Below are 17,878 nucleotides of genomic sequence, written 5' to 3' on the forward strand. Positions count from 1 at the left end.
TCTCTGTAGAAGCGCTCGCCGAAAATAATTTAAGCGAATTCGGGGCTCGTAATCAGTGCGTTGTGGTTCCGGGTACCCCTTGCATGTTTTCAGCGGGTAGAAAGTCGGACCGATCTCAAATCGGTAGGAGGATTTGGAGACCTCGGAAGATGATGCACCGGAACATATCGCTCTGAAACCCAGGGCGTCTCCGGACGGAGAGATAGGGTGCTCCGGGATCGGTAGGCAGTTGATTGCGAGGACGATTCGTCCGGAACGGTTGCCGCATGAAAGTTCCTACAGGTGCCGAGCCATCCGCCGAACGAGTGCCGCCTCTTTTCCTCCCTCGCTTGCGAACGGAACCAGCTGCGCGTTCCACCCGATAATTTGATTGCTTCCTGATTCGCGGCGCTGTCTTTTTGAAAAATCGGAGCGAGCCCCGGTATCCAATGAGTGGATCGTTCTCCAGCAGTACTTTTAGCTGGGATGCGTCTGCCGCTTGTGCCATTCAAACATAAGAGCGGAGTCTCCTCTTGACTATCGAACTTCGTCAACGATGCCCTGCCTGCTTCTTACTCGATTCTCGTCCCGTCCTTATCCACAGCGATGCGGAAGCGCGGGTCCGGCGTCATTGGACATTCCCTGTCTCGGGCTATGCATTTTCCCGAGGACCTTAATGTGAGATTCCCGAAGTCTCTGGATTCAGGATGACTACATTTTTGATTAGAGAGACCGGGCGAATGGAATACTCACTCGAACGGGAGAAGGAAAACTGGAGAGTAAAACAGAGGTCGGTGCGAGCGTCCCGTTCTCGCGAGGCTGGCCCGAGAAGATCGGAAAATATCCGGAAGCCGATGAACAAAAATAATTCATTAATAATAATTCCGATCGAACCCCATGATAACTGTTCCGTCGAAGATCAGCACAAGCGTACGGCATCGTTCTTGGAAGATCGGAACCCTCACTGATGAGGCGCTATTCAGCATCGCAGATGTGGGCGGCAAGAGACCTGAGTGGCTGTCGCATTCCGTCGCCGTATACGGCAGAGGTTTCTTGACGGTGCCGCTGCCGCCACGTTTGCTATTGGGGAAGATCATGTAGATCGAGCAGGTGGCCTGATAATAATTGTATATGAGCCTTCGAGGGTTGGAATGTCCCCACAGAGATTGCAGACTCGATTCACGACGAGGGAGACCGAACAGGCTCGCAAACGAGAGACTAACACACCGACCGACCGACCGACCGACAGATGGACCGACCGACCGCTAAGCTGAGCCGAAGAGTTGTGTATGTGTGAGCGCGTGGCGTGTGCCAGCTTCGAATAGCCAAGAGGGACCGCGCAGCGGAAAAGATAGAACGCCGAGTCCCCTCTTTCGCCGAGAGCCGCGGTCTGCACTCGAGTTCAGCTGCGCGACGAGCTCAGCGGACAAGCAGGCAGAGGCAACTCGCAGCCAGACAACTAGCTCGTCAGCCAGCCGTCCAGCCAAGCAGGAAAGCAGCAACCAACCTTCGAGGTGTCCAACCTGCTATATAGACGCAGACACAGCATCGCTGAGGAAGGAGGCTTCCACAGGCAATATAGCTCATCGGTTGGTTGGTCTACTAGCCTCGTTGGTTCGAAGGTGAAGTTTCGAATCATTCGAGCCAGACCCAGTCCAGCATGGAATACGGCATCGGGGTCAGAAACCGTTATGAGTTGTTCTACGATGAAATAGGTGATCCGTTAGAGTTGATTGCCAAGCAGGAAGAGGAACGCAGGAAAGCGCAGGCCGAAAAGAAGTCCAAGGTAAGCATCGTTTCGAACAAGCCAAAGAGTCGACAGGGCACACTGCGAGGGTGGCAGTTCGTACCCATGTCGGCCGATTGAGCTGTTGTCGTGACCGTACGTGCGAGCTCGTCCCGACAGACTCCGAGCCTGTGCCTTCGAGCTGAGTATTTAAGTTACAATTCCATGACGCCGATAGCGATGTGCTATCACACGCCCACGGCCCCGGCAAGAGGGCGGATCGTACAACAATCAATTTCCTTGATTTGTGACTCGAGAGGCTGCATGACATCGATGCACAGAAAGCGGCATCAGGGAGTGAAATACAGGTCTGGCTACTCGAGACACTCAATGAGCCTCGTCTTCATTGATAAGGTCGAAAAGTGCTGCGGGGCTCACGCTGGAATCACTGCCAGGCACTTCGGGTCGACAAAGCGGTATTCAAAGCTCTACCGGTAGCTCCTCTCATAAATAGAATAGCCTTTCTATACGATCGCTCTGTCTATTGGCTCCGCGTTGGACGCGGGACGGATATGAATCGTTGGACTATATGTGGCGGTAGACTCGGTTTGTGAAGAGATTTGTTCAGAGTCTCGGCTCCGAGCGAGCATCGGGTTTTTATTTGTGTATCGATCGGAACGCTTGAAGCATCACGGTGGTGATCGCGTGTGTAGATCTGATTTACCTACTACGTTGAATAATTTCTTCGCAGGCGCTCGAGAACAAGAATAAGGATGGACAGAAACCAGTGGCTCCGAATCAGAAGAGCGCAATCGTCAAGGAGAGCATAAACAATAACAACAACAACAATAACAACAAGGTAATCACTAATCACTGGTCATATATCGGAGTTATAGATCGGAGACGACCTCCCTGGATGTATTTTGAGTCTTCTCTCGAGAAACATGGTGGTGAGACGGGATCTCGCAGGAAGGGCACATAGTACGCGTAAAGACCCTCACTGATTCGATTCGCGTGCAGACCCCTCAACAAAGCGGACAGAAAAATCGGGAGAATCGGACAGGAACGAATCCGGACCGTAAGATTCAACGGGAAGGTGCGGACTCGAACCGGAATCAGGGAGATGAGCGTAGGCATAGGAAGCCTCAGGATGGTCAGGACGGCAGGCGTTTCAACGGAAAGGATGGGAAAGGTATCGATACGTAGCGACTTCATATTCGAGCGTCGATTCATTGAATCAGCCTCGTCGCATCACATGTGTTCCGTCTAGCGCGACTCGAAGGATTGATCTGACTTCATGTCGACTTCGGCTCCGGAGCATGGTGGAATGGATCGGAAGTCTGCGGAAGAATTGACTACAGGGCGAATTTTCACAGGAGCTCGTCCGCCTCGGGGGCCCCGGAAAGAAAGCGAAAAGGAACTAAACAATAAGGAGAAACGCGGAAGTGACAAGGCTGCGAAAGTTGAGAGTCCCTCGGTTTCCAATGCCAAGCCCGAGACTACGGATGCAGATGAGGTTTGTTCGAATCACGAGGGTTGCGGAGTACGGTCCCTGGAATAGAGATATTGAAGCTTAATATCGACCGCTGAGCATCTTGACGGGTACCAAGGGCGTTCTGCGATGTAGGAATTGTAACTTTTCCCATTCGCCTCTCTCAAGGAGAAACCGGCGGAAGATCCCGCTGCGATTCCCGGTGCGGAGGGTGAGGAAGCTCAAGCAGAACCTGCAGAGCCGGAGGCGACTGAGATGACACTGGAGCAATGGAAGAAAGAAATGGAGGCGCGCAAATCCAAAGTGAGGTCCACTCCCGCATCAGATCGTCTCGATTGATGCAATTTTATCAGACACCTCGTGGATATCTCCCGAAATATGGCAGTAATGCGAGATCCTTCTTCCAGGCCGCTTACGACGCATCAATTCGGAAACCCAACGAGGGCGAGCATTCGGATCTCCAATGGGATAAAATGACGAGAATCAAGAAGATTAATAAGCAGAAAGATCTCGACGGTATCGCTCACGGAACCTCTTCCAATTTGAGTCACGCCAAAGAAAACCAGGATGAAATATTGGACGAGGAAGATCGGAAGCTCAAACGACTCGAGGTGAAATCAACTTCCATGATAATCAGACACTGAGTGCGGGATCACGCATTTCTCTTTCCGTCACGTCACGCTCGGGCAGTAATGTCTGCAAGCTCTAACGGTGTATCGTGCTCATAGGAAACGCTGTCGAAACAATTCCACTTCTCTGACAACCGCGGAGGGAATAGCTCAGGCACGGGAGGTCGGTCTGGACGAGGTGGTCGTGGTGGAAGCGGCTATGGACGCGGAGGTCGCGGCGGACCCGGCGGAGGAAGCGGTGGAGGAGGTAGCGGCGGAACGGGTGGATCAGGTGCAAGCGGACGAGACAGGGGCGATAAGCAGAGGGAAAATCGAGGTCGAGGCAACAGAGCGCACAACGTACATCTGAACGGCCCCCCAAAGAACCCGACACCCAGAGTAAGTTTGGGGATGCTGCGACTCGGAAGCCGGAGCGCCTCGAGTCTGGCGCTCTTGGTCGAGACGTCCGTGTCGATCTAAGAGAGACCGGACCTTTACTTGAAGAGAGTCAAGGCCCGTGAGACCGTTTCCCAATTGGAGCATAACCGGAACATTTCCGTTCTTCAGGTTGAGGACTTGAATGACTTCCCGTCTTTGGCCGCGTAAACCGATCCATAATGTTACTGGCGATGATGACGAAGACGACAACAACAACAACGACTCTGTCACCCGTCTCTTGATAAGAGAATAGAGAGAAAGATAGAAGCAGTTTCCATTCGGGGGAAAGAATGCGTGTTCAGGATGCCACAGTCATCGCGTATTTCGTTCCCCTTGGCCTTGGTATCGGGCACCTTCCTCCAAGTGGCCGCGTCGTCGGTAGCTGGAGCAGTCTCCGTCGCTTCGATGAGGAATAATTTTGAAACATGAATAGCGATTTATTCTGCAGATCATTGGATTTGAGCGATAGCTCAAGACTAGAAGCCACTGTAAGAAGCACTTCCTACACCAGACCAGCCTTGATTTTTCTTGTCAGCCTTATTCAGTAGACTGAACCATCAGTTTATGCAAGCGCCCGGGTGCGTGGTTGTGTATGCAATTGTGTATATCTGAGTCAGACCATGTTGAATTTTGAGCGAAAAATTGCCTGGGTCGTGTATCTCGGAGGCCGTATTCGGGAGTTCCGCCATCGGCTGGAAACAGCGACCACATTTCGGATCGAATACTTAATTCGCTGAGGAGACTCGTCTCGTGGAGCTGCATCTGTGGAGTAGAGAAAAGCTCGTCGAGTGGGTAGCCGTCCCTCAATATCATCCACGTCGGATCTCGGGTTTACCACCACCACGATGAGCGTGATGGAGGAGAACAGTTTCCGTATGTTGAGTGAGTGTGTATGTGTGAGTGTGAGAGCGTCGGCGCTCGTATGCTAGAGTTCTCGCAGACCCCCCTGATTGAATGGATTTAGATATTGTGCATGGAGTGCACCTGAGGCGCGAAACCTATGATTGTCAGCTTGAAGACCGAATTCCTTCAGCGTATTTCAACTCCGAATTATAGGGATCGAAGCGCGCTTGATTATGCTGCGTGTTCCATACAAAATTTGATATCCGTTCTTCATCGATCGATGCAATCAATCTGACGGATGAGGTGCTTCCGAAGAAGAGATTCTCGTTCGTCGATCGAGCCCAATGTTACGTTTCACCCTCATCCGCCGATATGAGGACCCCTGCGTGCTGATGCGAGCGGCTTCAGAGTTCCTGACCTTGAAAGATCATGATGATGCTTCTTTCAATATTCTCACTCTCTCTGCATAACTATTCTTTGGGTCATATAATCGTATAGGTCTGCAGATTCAGATGATCGGGGTCTGAGTTTATAACTACTATGATCACCATTCTTGTGTCATCATCGTTGATTACCGGTGATACATTGACATGCCAAACCGTCAAGGGCAGCGAGATTTCCTTGTGATGTGCTCGAAATTTGGTTGAAGCTCCAGCGGAGCAATGAAACTTATGCTGCAGTCTCTTCTGATCGAGCGAGTTAGGATAGGTATCCAACTAGGGCTGAAATGTGAAAACCGATTTGGTGCCGGGTCGCTGGCTCATTGAATCTGGATCATGCTCTGGGATATCGGCAGCCATTCGTGCAATAATTGCTATCCGGCTTCCTACCTCTAAACCCAATTGCGAGAATGGAACTTCTCGTGACATGCGAAAAAAGAATCACCCGCTCTTATCGCGCTCTCTTCATTGGCTGCCGGAAGAAAAATCCATTTTTTTCGTAGCGAGAGGCACTCATGAAGAGCGACAAATACAGAAATTTCTATGCCACTGAGAAGTTTCGGAAGTATCAAGCCCTGAGACATTGGCCTGAAAGAAAAGTTCATGGATTGATTTCTTCCGCTCGTCAGTACTCGAGCATTGAATCTAATTCATGGAGAGGATCGGATCGAGGAAGATCGATGATCGTTGACAGAAGGCTGGTGGTGAGAGAAATAAACAGAGATGAAATTGAAACGATTGAGCTCGTCTCTTTCTTAGGAGCTGGAAGTGGCGGAGCTGTGGCAGATAGAGCCTCCGGACGACAATTGGAGCTCGGAAGAGACGTGAGTCTGTCGCCGTCGTCGGTTTATCAGCCTGATTTACTTCAGGATAGAGGAGAGCGAAGCCCAGGAATCGCTCCCTCATCAGGTTTGGGGAGAGGGGTGAGAACCGGATCTCGATGTAGTTCAATATGATGCGGCAGGTAGCGGAAATACGTCTCACCATAGCTTCCCATCGGAAATAATCGTTCCCACAGCGATCCCGCATCCACGTCGGAGAGATACTCAGAATGGCCGTTTGACGCAGATCCTCATTTAAGGACTGCTGATGCGGGCTCATCGAATAAATATATAATTGTTCAGGGTTTTCGAAAGCGGCTTCATCCGACTGCTCCCTCTCCGGCATGAAATTTCTCCTCATGATTTCCGCCTCGCTGTTGGGTTAGATTCCGATTCCTGCTTAATCTCATCCAATGTCTCCTGTAGAGATACTGCTCGCTTCGAGTTGATATGTAGGAAGGCAAATATAGAGAGCAGTCTCATGGAGGAAGGAACGCTCAATGTTTGCCTACATTCACTGACAGCTCTCGTGCGTGGTCATGGTCGACTATTGGAGCCACCAGGGCGCTCGACCGCTTGGCGGTACCACCATCCTTCACCTGTCAACTACGATGATGATCAACTCTATTGCGGGGGATTCACGGTGAGAAAAAAATCAACGTCAAAGCGCTCGATGAACGAGCACCCATCGGGGCAACACATGCTAAACGTGAATACGTAGCAGGAGACCAGAGCTCCACTCTTCCTCGCGTGGGGCTAACCATGCGAGGCGGCCGCCTCTGCCCAGCCGCGGTGGACCAGCACCAAGTTGGTATTGAGCAGATTCACGATGGTCAATAATATGTTCTGAACTGCTAATGTCTTGTCAGACCCAACATAATGTGAACGGTGGAAAATGCGGAATTTGTGGCGATGCATGGAACGCCGAAGTACCGAGAGAAAACGAGGATGGGGGCCGCTACGGATTAGGTCGCGTCTTCAGGACATACTCACGAGTAAGTATATTGAGAGATTATCCCACCGAACAGCATTCCTCGGGGAGAGAATTCACAGGAATTCATCCTAACTCAGGGAGACACCATCGAGAGCACGGTGGAGATCACTGCTCATCACAAGGGTTGGTTCGAATTCCGTCTGGCTCCAGTGACCGGCACGAATGGCACCACGCAAACGGAACTCGATGGAAACTTGCTCTACATTGAAGAAGCGGAGTCCACCAGGTAAGTAGGAAGTCAGCCCTCGGAAAGCTCAATGGAACACCGGAACCGTCACCGATAACTCGCTGCCCTACTCGTAGGTATCATCTCCCAGAAGGCTCGTCCAAAGGCATGTACGATTTCCTCCTAAAACTCCCGGAGAATTTGACTTGCGAGCGATGCGTACTGCAGTGGCACTGGTGGACTGGTACGTTGTCGGATTGAGGGATCGGACGGTCGTGGGGAGCTCGAGAAAGATAAATGTCGGATCTAAGAATCATAATGTCGGAAGTTCTGACGCTTTGGGCAGGTGAACTGAATAGTTCGAATTTCAAGGGAACCGTTGGGATATTTGTCCAGACGGGAAGGGGAGACTGGGCTGCGGACCACAAGAGACCTTTCGAGGCTGCGCAGACATCATGATCGTCGACAGGAGTCCGAAACATGTGAATTGAAACTTCCTCGAAATAAAGCAGTCCTGTACTGTAGATTGCGGCGAGATGATAGCAAGGCGGGACAAGATTCGTGACGCAATGGAGTTCGATGATATTTTTTGAGAAATACTTTATTCTCCCGGAGACGTGGAGTTAACGTCTGCCTTCGAGTTCGATCTTTCTTTGACATGCCTGAATTTTCTCGTCGACAGGTTTAAACTTGCCTCTCGGATCGTCCATTCGACGGAAATTATTGAGACATTGTTCGAACTCTACATTTTGGCGATCGCATCTCATTTTCATCTTGCCGACAAGCTCCAAGTAATCCTTGATTTGATTGTTCCGAATGTTGTGCTCCTGAAAATCGAGAGGAGCGTTTCGAGGTAGAATCAGGAGTTCCTGTTCATCCGCAGATATGAAGCTAAATATGACTGATTGGGTTTAAAGAATGGAGCCGGCTAAAAGCATTGCGGCTCTTTGCGAGTTATATCCTCCGACCGTATACCTCCCGGCAAGCACCTACTTAGGTCCCTCTGCCACCAGTAGGGAGCTCTAATGAAATGAACAAACGCGCGGCGATCTCAGAGGATACGTCATATCCCACCGTTGAGAAAATCCGAACGCGCGAACATCGTCGGCGCAACGACAGTTCTCCATCATTCCTTGGCTGACTCCGTACGAGGTTCACAACGTTACCGAGGACTCACTTTTAGGCAAGCGTCGATCTCCGGGGGAACGAGCAGCTCACGGAAGAAGGACCAGTGATACGGATCTGGAGTTTCACTCCGAGCCAGCATAGCCGTGAGGAGAAGGCATGCCGTTATGGACACAAGCAGCTGGGATGGCTCCATTCCTACCTTCAAATAATAGAACACGAGTCAAGGAAATTCCGGGAAGGCCGACGAGGTACGTATTGCAAGGCGTAGAAGGGTTTGTCTTTGACTCGGGATGTGATCTCGTTGCTCCCTCTGCTCCGGGGGAGTCAGTGGGGAATGGCGTGTCTTCATCGAAGCGCCGAGTGTGGGTCGCGGGATATCGGAGAGCGGACACATGGAGGGTTTTTCCCTGAATCTCGACGCGGAGGAGAATTAGTCGAGGTCAACAATTCCGCACTGAAGCGTGTCGATTTTCAAACACATCCAAATGCATCGCTTCGATTGCGAGCTAGCGCTGCTCCTCGTCTCAATTACACTCTAATACTCTTACACGTCACTAACGTCCGCTGAACGAGCTACGCCCGGAGAATAATCAGGGTTATGTGAATAAGGCGATGATGGAACATGTACCATGGACTCACTAGTGCGCTGCGAAGTTCCGATGCAGAGCTCAAAGTCGTCCTGACGTTCTAAATCTATGAAACGCTCAGCTATTGAAAATCGCAGTCTCCCCACAATCAACGCCCTTCGAGAACGGTTCTCTCAGACGGAATGGAAAATGATACTCGAAGAGCGAGACTACAACGGATACGCATTCCGTCAATGGGTGAGGGATTCTTCGCCGTCTTACGGGAATGAGCTTTCCATGCAAGTCGCTGACGCTTGTTTTTCGAGACACTCAAGACTGGTACCTAGAGAGATTCCCCTCCTGTACGCCGCGCCGTTGAACTCTCGCAGGATGAGGAAATGGGCGTTCGCAACCTCCCGCGGAACTTTACACCTGAGACTCTACATGCTGGGAGACCTGAGAGTTCAACAGCGCAAAGTTGATTAGGCACAAAGCGCAGAATTGATTAGGCACATCTCACCCCGTATCACTCTGCCCATGAAGCTTCCTCTTCGGGCACATTCAGATACCGATCTGACGGAGGGGTCGCGGACACGGAATTCTTCCTGGGTTCGAATCCCATCAATGATTAGATTTTTCGCGGAGTGCGTTGACGAGATCCAGCGGTTTTGAGTGCCACCGACGAGGTGCTGCTCCTGAACCCGTGGTAGATGTACCCGGATAGGAGGGCTGCCTCGCGTATGTTTTTGCGGGAGCCCGAAATCGAATTCTTCCCGCAGAGGTTGCCATCGGCTACATCCCTAGCCTGCCTGGCGTCTCTCTCCGGGATGGAGTCACGACGTAGAAGCGGTGACGGCAGGAAGACAGTCCTCTTTCTCACAATTCGCTGGGCCTTCTCTCCACTCGACAATCTCGACGACGTCAAAGGGGATATTCGGTGCGAATGATCTCCTCTCTGGGTGCATCACCGAGATCCACAGGCTCTCTGAAAGTTTCCTTCTCTGCGTTGTACACTCCCTTTCCGACCTCAGGATGACCCAACCCTGATAAGGAGGGAAATAAAAAACGCAGATCTATTTAGAACCGTTCTCGGCAATGATAGACGATGTCTGTAAAGGGTGTACCGCGGTCCAAGGGCCTATCGTACGAGAATCGACCGAAGAAAACTCGCGGAGATGGGACGCTGACGTCCTGTTGTCCGCGGGACGTCCTTAGATCAATAATTACCTCCGCCGACCACAACGGCCCCGGCAACGAATCTTGAACTAAGAGTTCTCGGATCCGGTTTTAGTTCTGGCTCGCCGCGTGACCGGAAGGTGAGTTGATTTCGCGGGCCAGCAAGATCCTCAAGTTCGAGATGAGATGCCACAAGGAAATATAAGCAAAATATGAATAGTATATGAAGAGTAAGCGCACGTTCGAAAGGACTCCGCTCAGAATCCGTCTCGGATTGGAACGAAGCTCTTATTGCGCGAACCCTCAGGATACGACATTAGGATTCGCTGTTTGTTCCGTTGATCCCTTGACCCATCATTGAATAACTCTGACATCCGTCCTCTCTCAATCGAATTTGCAATCGCCAATATGTTACCGATCTGGAATTCGTTCCCTGCATGACCTGACGGATTCCGAGGAATTTCGCGCTCCTTCCGAGTTATGAACGAGACCGTCAGCAATAGTCTTGAGGGATTTATAAATGCATCAGATGAATTGCAAGCTGTCGCTTCGACTCCTCCGAGCAGCTTGAGATCAATGGTGAGCCGCAAGCCTCATCGGGTGGTTGAACAACGAGTCATCAGCTCTTGGAGACGGAATTATTCTAAAACTTCTTATCACGGCGTTTCCGAGATAGGTATCTTCGAGACTGAACCGGGCTCTTGGATTTCCATGCACTCCAGCTCCCGTCCCGGTTCCGAGGACGCTCCGTGACTGTGTGAAGCCTTCTTGTCCGCCTCCGGGGGTGAGCCCTTCATCGTATCGCAACTCGTTCTAAAAGTACCATCTGCTCGGGACAGAGTGTCCTGCACATCGATGTGACTCCAGAGATTGCGGAAACGATCCTTGTGCGTTTTTGGGTGTAAACAACCACAGGAGTTCCACGTGAGACCAGAAGACAACTCCAGCGACGCATCCATGGGGCGACGAGTCGTCCCCCTTGGGCTCAGAATTTTTCGATCCCGTAAATTGAGGTGCCCATCTTTCATGAACGCTCGGTGCGAAAGCATAGACCATGAAGTCGTAGTTTCGAGAACATTCCATCCGGAGGCGGGAGGGAAGCCTCGGAAGAATTCCTCGATCGACGATTGAATCGTTGACTCAGTCACGAATCGACCGAGATTATTTGTAAGTGAGCAAGACGGAAAGTAAGAGGCGCCCCTACCCCGTCAGCCTGAGGAGGCTGTCTGGTTGAGCTGGAGACGATGTCCGGGCAGTTGTCCGTTAGACCCCAGACTCTTCGTCGAGCATGCAGTCTCTATCGCTCACTGAAGTATCTGAATGAATACATACTCCAGTACAAAATAGACCATTATTTCGTCGACTCTTCCATGACCGTTGTCCATATTCCGTGGGATATCTTCTGGCTAAACGATGATAATCCCTAGGGCGCCCCAGAGATCGAAGGAACCACTTCGGGCTTGAAGCTCTTAACTTTCCATCAGGGAAAGCCTCGATGACGTATCAGCCCGGATTCTGGGGCCGAACCAACGATTCTACCATCACAGGTCATAAATAACTCTCGTATAAAGAATGATAATTTTCTCGGTACAAAAGCTAGCGCTCTTTCGATTTCCACAGCATCGCGCTAAATTGTGTAGTGAGAGCCGCTCACTCACCGTCCGTAAAAATGAGAGTGCTCGCTATCCTGAGCTCCGTGATCTTTCTCTTCCTCCCGGCTGTTTTCTCGCATGGTCGAATGATCGAACCTCCTGGACGATCTACAGCCTGGAAATACGGTTTCGAGACTCCCATCAATTATAACGATCACGAACTGTTTTGTGGAGGTTTCGATGTAAGTCGGAGGTGTTCCTGTATTCGAAGACAGACTCTGTTTCCTGCGATTCGGATGTATGCGGCCTAATCGTCACTGCATACATTTTCGAGTATGGTTTCTAAGTGAGACTCAGGAGCGATTCAGAAGCTGTATCGATTGGGGATTTTGTCACAGCGTCAGCATTTTGAGAACGGAGGTCAATGCGGTATTTGTGGCGATCCTTGGGATGAGACCGTCCCCCGACCCCACGAGGACGGTGGCTTATATGGAACCGGAACAGTAGTCAGGAAATATCTACAGGTAGGTCCAGCCTTCTGGGGGAGAATCTCCCTCGACGGAAGGCTTGAGGAGTCCTGCAGATCGCAGAGACTCGAGAGTCGGGGAATGACGCATCCCGTTTTGTAGGGTGGAGAGATGGAGGTCGTGATCGAAGTCACCACTCATCATAGAGGCTGGTTCGAATTCAAGCTCTGCCCAGTTCAAGAAGGAGTAGAATCCACTCAAGCCTGCCTCGACCAGTTCCCCCTTCGTCTGAAAGGCAACGACTCTGCTAGGTACGTGATTCCCATTGATCCGTGACTTCGGGCAGCTTCCCTTTCGTTCAAAAACGCGCCGGGAGAGATCACGGAGAATTCGTTAAATGATTGGCGGACAAAAGATGATGGCTTTCTAGCAGGTGCTCGAGAGGACCTTTCGGGGTGGCCTGCGAATGTTCCCAGATGCGATCCGGCTGACCTGATTCTAGGAAGGGGGAGGATGTCCCGACCTGGATTCGCAGGATAACTTTTCAGCGAATAGATCAGATCAGCAGAATCCTCCGACTTTGGAGATATTGTTGTAGTCAGGGAGAAACTCCAGATCGCCTTCACGGTGAAGTTTCTGATTGCTCATAATCTTGAAGGTACGAATTGCCGGAAGGATCCAAGGAAGGCGCCTACCAATTCATCGTCGATCTCCCAGAAGCTGTGACGTGTGATCGGTGCGTCCTGCAATGGCACTGGACAACTGGTAGATACTTTCTCCGAATGACTCTCTGAATCCCCGCTTAGGAGTATCTCCACGCGTTTCCCTCGAGACGAGAAAATTTGGGAGGCTTAACTTCAGGTCGAAATAGAAAGTCGCTGTTCCGCAGGGAATCGTTGGGGCCTGTGCGAAGACGGTATCGGTCGTCTCGGCTGCGGTCCACAGGAGACGTTTCGAGCTTGCGCCGACATCAGCATCGCTTGATTCCAGCTTGAGATGGTGATCCTGATCGTTCTCTTGGGAACCTCGCGTAACGTTTAGGAAGTTCGATGTTGAATAAATTGGAGACGCCCATCAACACCTGCATCCGAACCTATCAGTTACTTTGATGCGTCTCATGCTGCGATCATGTCTCGTTGTTCCTCAAATCGCTCTATTCAAGGTTCCCAGTGGAAACGATTATTTCAAGCTCTCTGTGCAGTCTTTCGGGTGAATAAATTGACTCGCGGATGGGTTCATTCTTTGCTGCGCTGCATACGGAAGCGATGTGTCTCGGGAAACCGCGGTCTCTTCACCCCTCACCTCCAGGGCCATTTGGCCAAGAGGCCAGATGACGGACGTCTGCTTCGGCCGCTAGATGAGCGGGCCAACCGATTGTCATCGCAGCGCGCGATCGTGGAAGGAGAGCGTCGCGAATCGCCGGACGCTCCCGTTGAAGGGGCCACGAGGATGCGGGATCTAGGATCCGACAAGGAGTCGATCGCGTATCGCGCCAAATTGACCGAGATTTCGCTTTAAGAAGCGAAGAGCTGACTTCAGTGAAGAGCGCGAATATTCTCCTCTACTGCAAGACAACTCTAACGAAATGTAAAACCGATCGGGATATTTCATATCTTGACATTTTCCAAAGTGCTCCTCAACAACTCTATACCTTCTCAAAAACTTTCCGTGCATCACTGTGAGTATACTTTTTTTCACATACATTCTCCATAGGCAGCTCCCAGGCAGTATTGATTGAGTGTGTATTCTTCAGTATAGTTAATAATATTATATATATATAGCTCCGCTAATATTCATCTCTTAAGGAATGTGTCCGAAGGCAAATTACCGATGAGTGAGGAAGACAGTTCTCAAAGCACCGAACGTATGATGGATGGCATTCCTCAAAAACCATGATGGGGGACTCAGAGGTATCCAGATTCGCTTAAGAGGACAATGCGGATGGAGGCGACGCGGGAGAAGTGCTGGAAGAAACAGACAAACTCCACGAGGAGGCGAGAAGAAATATTGTTGAATATCTACAATGAAATACGCTGCGCGACTGATAGGGCCTGATCTTGATATGACAATTTGAGCATAGCCGCAACTGTGAACATTCGCGTACATACGGCACGGGAAGACATGGAGAATAAGAAGGGGGAAACCAACGGTACGGATGGGAAAGAGGATGAAAATTCAATAGAGGAGGCTGCAGCCGGAGACAAGCACGACGACAGCAGCGAAGCAGTCGCGGACGTCGCAGAGGACCGAAAAGATAAAACTGAGACGAGAAAACCGAAGGGAGAGAAAAACGGTGTTGCGAAGAAAGATCCCGAAGAAGCGGAGTCTAAGGGTTGGGCCAATCTCTCCGCCATGCAAATTCTAAATCCGTTGAGGTTTCGCGGAATTAGACGAACTCAGCGAATTTGGATACCTCTGAGTCCCCCATCATGGTTTTCAGGAATGCCATCCAACATACGATCGGTGCTTTGAGAAGTGTCTTCCTCACTCATCGGTTATTTGCCTTCGGACAGATTCCTTAGGAGATCAATATTAGCGGAGCCGCTGGCTCGCAAGATTGTCGATCAGGGTTGGCTCGTTCAGGTTTCCGACGACAGAAGGACCCGTCATTTTCGGTCATAGGTATACTTCTTCCACTCCTGACTGAGACTGCATAGAATGAACCCTAATGTTCTTCATCTATAATGAATTCAGGGAATACCGGTGAAAACAGAGAAGGTTAATAATGTATAATATTACTAGCGCGACCCGCGCGCTGTGCCGCGCCCCTGTGCACCACTTGATAAAAATTCACCAAGAAGGAACAATTTATAAGAACAGACTACATAAGTCGAAGAATCCCTCACAAATGACAACGATCAAAAAAAGACGACGGAACAGGGACCTAGTCTTCATATGACCTATTCTAAACGATTAAATACGTATAGCTTTTTTACGCTATACCAGATGAAGCCATTGCTAGTGCAAGCCTACCCTGAGATCTAATTCTCGCCAAGAGAAGCGCTATAAGGAAGGTTTTTCCTGTCCCCCCTTGTGCATCTAGAAAATAGAACCCCCCTTCACGCATCCTAATTGCTTCCTCGAGCGTATCGTAAACATCACGTTGTTCCGGTAACAATTTCGGGAGATTGGTTTCCACGAATAAGGCTAAATCCTGAGCATTGTAGTTCCTTTCGCGGTCAATATCAGGATCAGAAATTCTATTTCCTGATTTATCAGGTGCGAACAATCCGAGTTGATTCAATCGTCGGTTCATAATGGATAAGCAGGAATCTTCGATTAAAATCAAGGCCTCATTGAACATGTCCAATGAAAACGGAAGATTAGGATCATGGATTTCTCGCCGCCGATCTCTCAGTATATCTTCGGTCAAATGATTTTTCATATTTCTCCCAGAGATCTCGGGGATTCGATGGAGAACAGGTTGTCAATATAATAGCAAACAACGTACGTATTTGTTGCGGGTATGCGGTGTCCGCGGCTTCAGCCAAGTGAGTCTCATAGATCACGCCATCCACCGTTCTCAGGTCTTGGAAAGATTTCGGTCCTCGAACGTTGACCAACAACAGGCGAAGAAAGAAACATTCTTGATTATTCGGATGTACAGTATAAAGCCGACCTAGAGCATCGCATGAAACAAATCCAAATACCCCTCGACCTTTACCCTGCTTACGTCGTTTGAAACTCTTCGTCACCGTATTCCATGTGTAGTATCTCGGGACTTCCACATATAACAGAGACCTCGCGAATTCATAATTCGCACATAGCGCGAAGAAGGCAGTCAGGGTTGTTCGCGGCGGAGATAAAACTTTGGAATGAATGTTAGTTGCTGTGAAATACACGCGCTGTCCATTCTCCAGATGCACTGCCAAATGAACCACGGTTGGATATCTCTCATGAATGGGAAAAGAAAAATGCGCCATATGGCTTCTTTGCTGCTTATGCATCGTCCAATTCGGTATTGTTTGATCTCGTCAATCGGAGCTGAAGGATCTTTCATACCAAAAGCTGCCATATCGCTTCCTTCGTTGATATACTTGCAAATATATTTTATCGATTTCACGGAGTTGCAATATTCGACATTGATATGAGCTTTGAATATTTTGAAAGTATAGGGGAATACGGTACGATCCATCTGTTGTCGACTTCGATATCGCTGCTACGCACCTTCAATGTGAAAGTTTTCCCGCCGTCTTCCGCTGAGCGTCGACGACACAAGGGATAGCCATCATTTCCAGTCATAGTCTCTGCGAGTAGTTCCCTCGGATACCGTTTGGTGCAGAACCCATCCTCCATGTAAGGAGACTTGGTGTTGAAAACACCGCAAGGACCATGAACCATATTTTTGATGACTACTTCGAATAATTCAGGGTCTGTGTGTTTATCGGGAATCTCAGCTGAAATAACTTGATCAATTTTATCAGGTGTTATTTTGCTGATCAACCATATCAATATATGCGCGTGTGGCAATCCTCTTTTCTGCCATTCGATTGAATACATCCAACAGCGAGTTTCCCCGAAAACCCGCATCTTTACAATCAAATCCATGAAAGCTCTCAGTTTTTGTTTGAAGACTCGCGCGATCGAATCGTGCCGATCTGAGGCTGATTGCCCTGATGAGAGATGAACTTTGATTTCCTCCCAAGCTGGATTGCATGTAATCGTGATGAATAAATCGGGGCGACCGTAATTGCGAACATAAGTCATTGCGTCCTGCGAATACTCATGCATATGGCGAGGACTCCCCATGAAAGTTGCCGGCAGTATCACCATCTTCCCAAGATGATTGGGATCAATATGGCCATCAGAGGCAATCGCATCTCGTAAATGAACATATTCCTCTGACCGTAACTTGGTTTGATTCAATCGAATGAACAGGAGTCTTTCGGTTTCGATTTTCGCATACATATCAACAATATACTGATGGAATAATTGTCGGCAAAGCAGGATATGATTCTCTGCGTTATCGCGTATCATTATCCGGTATGAGTAGTAATTCATGGCACTGACCTTCTTACTGGTCTCTTCATCCGTTCCTGGATTTCTCATTCTCAGATTGAAATGATAACCATCTTCGCCTTGCCAGAATAAAAGCGGATGCTGCAAAGCATCATAGGAGCGATGGGTTTCCGAAACTCTCTTAAGACAGCCGTCTCTGCGACGAAGGACTATGTCTCGTGAGTTGAATTCTTCACCAACAATGACGATAGCCACTTCATCCGATGTTGGCGCATTGAATCGCCCTGCGTGTTCTCCTGGCGTCTTATCAGCTTTGATAACAACCACATAGTCATCTGTCGGCATGAGCTCAAGAGAAGATCTGAACACTCGTACTAATTCGTTGTGCCGATGCAGCGTGTCCTGTAAATCTGCAACAATCTCACGGATTGTTCCACTGTTGACACGACGCCTCTGATCGATTTGCTCGTTTGTCTAAGCCAG

General features: G+C 49.8%; 1 protein-coding gene, 1 non-coding gene and 1 pseudogene across 6 annotated transcripts; 1 reads left to right on the plus strand and 2 right to left on the minus strand.

Annotated features, from left to right (window-relative positions):
• Positions 1 to 876: 876 nt before the first annotated feature.
• Positions 877 to 13,420, plus strand: LOC100899890 (uncharacterized). The gene is made up of 14 exons (XR_003777115.1): positions 877 to 1,027; positions 1,553 to 1,606; positions 6,872 to 6,990; positions 7,217 to 7,342; positions 7,419 to 7,567; positions 7,645 to 7,751; positions 7,880 to 7,989; positions 8,691 to 8,883; positions 10,493 to 10,517; positions 11,998 to 12,211; positions 12,368 to 12,493; positions 12,599 to 12,747; positions 13,095 to 13,201; positions 13,326 to 13,420. It is a non-coding gene; the product is annotated as an uncharacterized LOC100899890 (transcript).
• LOC100899652 (uncharacterized) lies at positions 8,095 to 9,421 on the minus strand. 5 transcript variants are annotated; one of them, XR_001951199.1, is made up of 3 exons: positions 9,275 to 9,420; positions 8,685 to 8,834; positions 8,095 to 8,334 (listed from the first exon to the last, which is right to left on the minus strand). XR_001951199.1 is itself a non-coding variant. In XM_018640150.1 (3 exons), the coding sequence occupies exons 1-3, from the start codon at positions 9,264 to 9,266 to the stop codon at positions 8,131 to 8,133; spliced, it is 357 nt and encodes a 118-aa protein (XP_018495666.1). In that variant the 5' UTR covers positions 9,267 to 9,417; the 3' UTR covers positions 8,102 to 8,130. The 5 variants fall into 5 exon arrangements, 2 of the variants coding, with proteins under 2 accessions (XP_018495666.1, XP_003744892.1); XR_001951200.1 differs by having other exon boundaries at positions 8,102 to 8,334; positions 8,685 to 8,830; positions 9,264 to 9,421; XM_018640150.1 differs by having other exon boundaries at positions 8,102 to 8,334; positions 9,264 to 9,417.
• Positions 13,421 to 15,765: 2,345 nt separating the features above from the next.
• On the minus strand, positions 15,766 to 17,740 carry LOC114828300 (uncharacterized; annotated as a pseudogene).
• Positions 17,741 to 17,878: the final 138 nt, after the last annotated feature.

Source organism: Galendromus occidentalis, unplaced genomic scaffold (assembly GCF_000255335.2).
Source record: "Galendromus occidentalis unplaced genomic scaffold, Mocc_1.1 scf7180000077475, whole genome shotgun sequence".
In the NCBI taxonomy this organism is placed as follows: Eukaryota; Metazoa; Arthropoda; class Arachnida; order Mesostigmata; family Phytoseiidae; genus Galendromus; species Galendromus occidentalis.

Coding starts and splice junctions, on each gene's coding strand:
- LOC100899652 (XM_018640150.1), bottom strand. Junction 8,335..8,684: donor AGATCGACGCTTGCCTAAAA/GTGAGTCCTCGG, acceptor CTCGATTTTCAG/GAGCACAACATTCGGAACAA.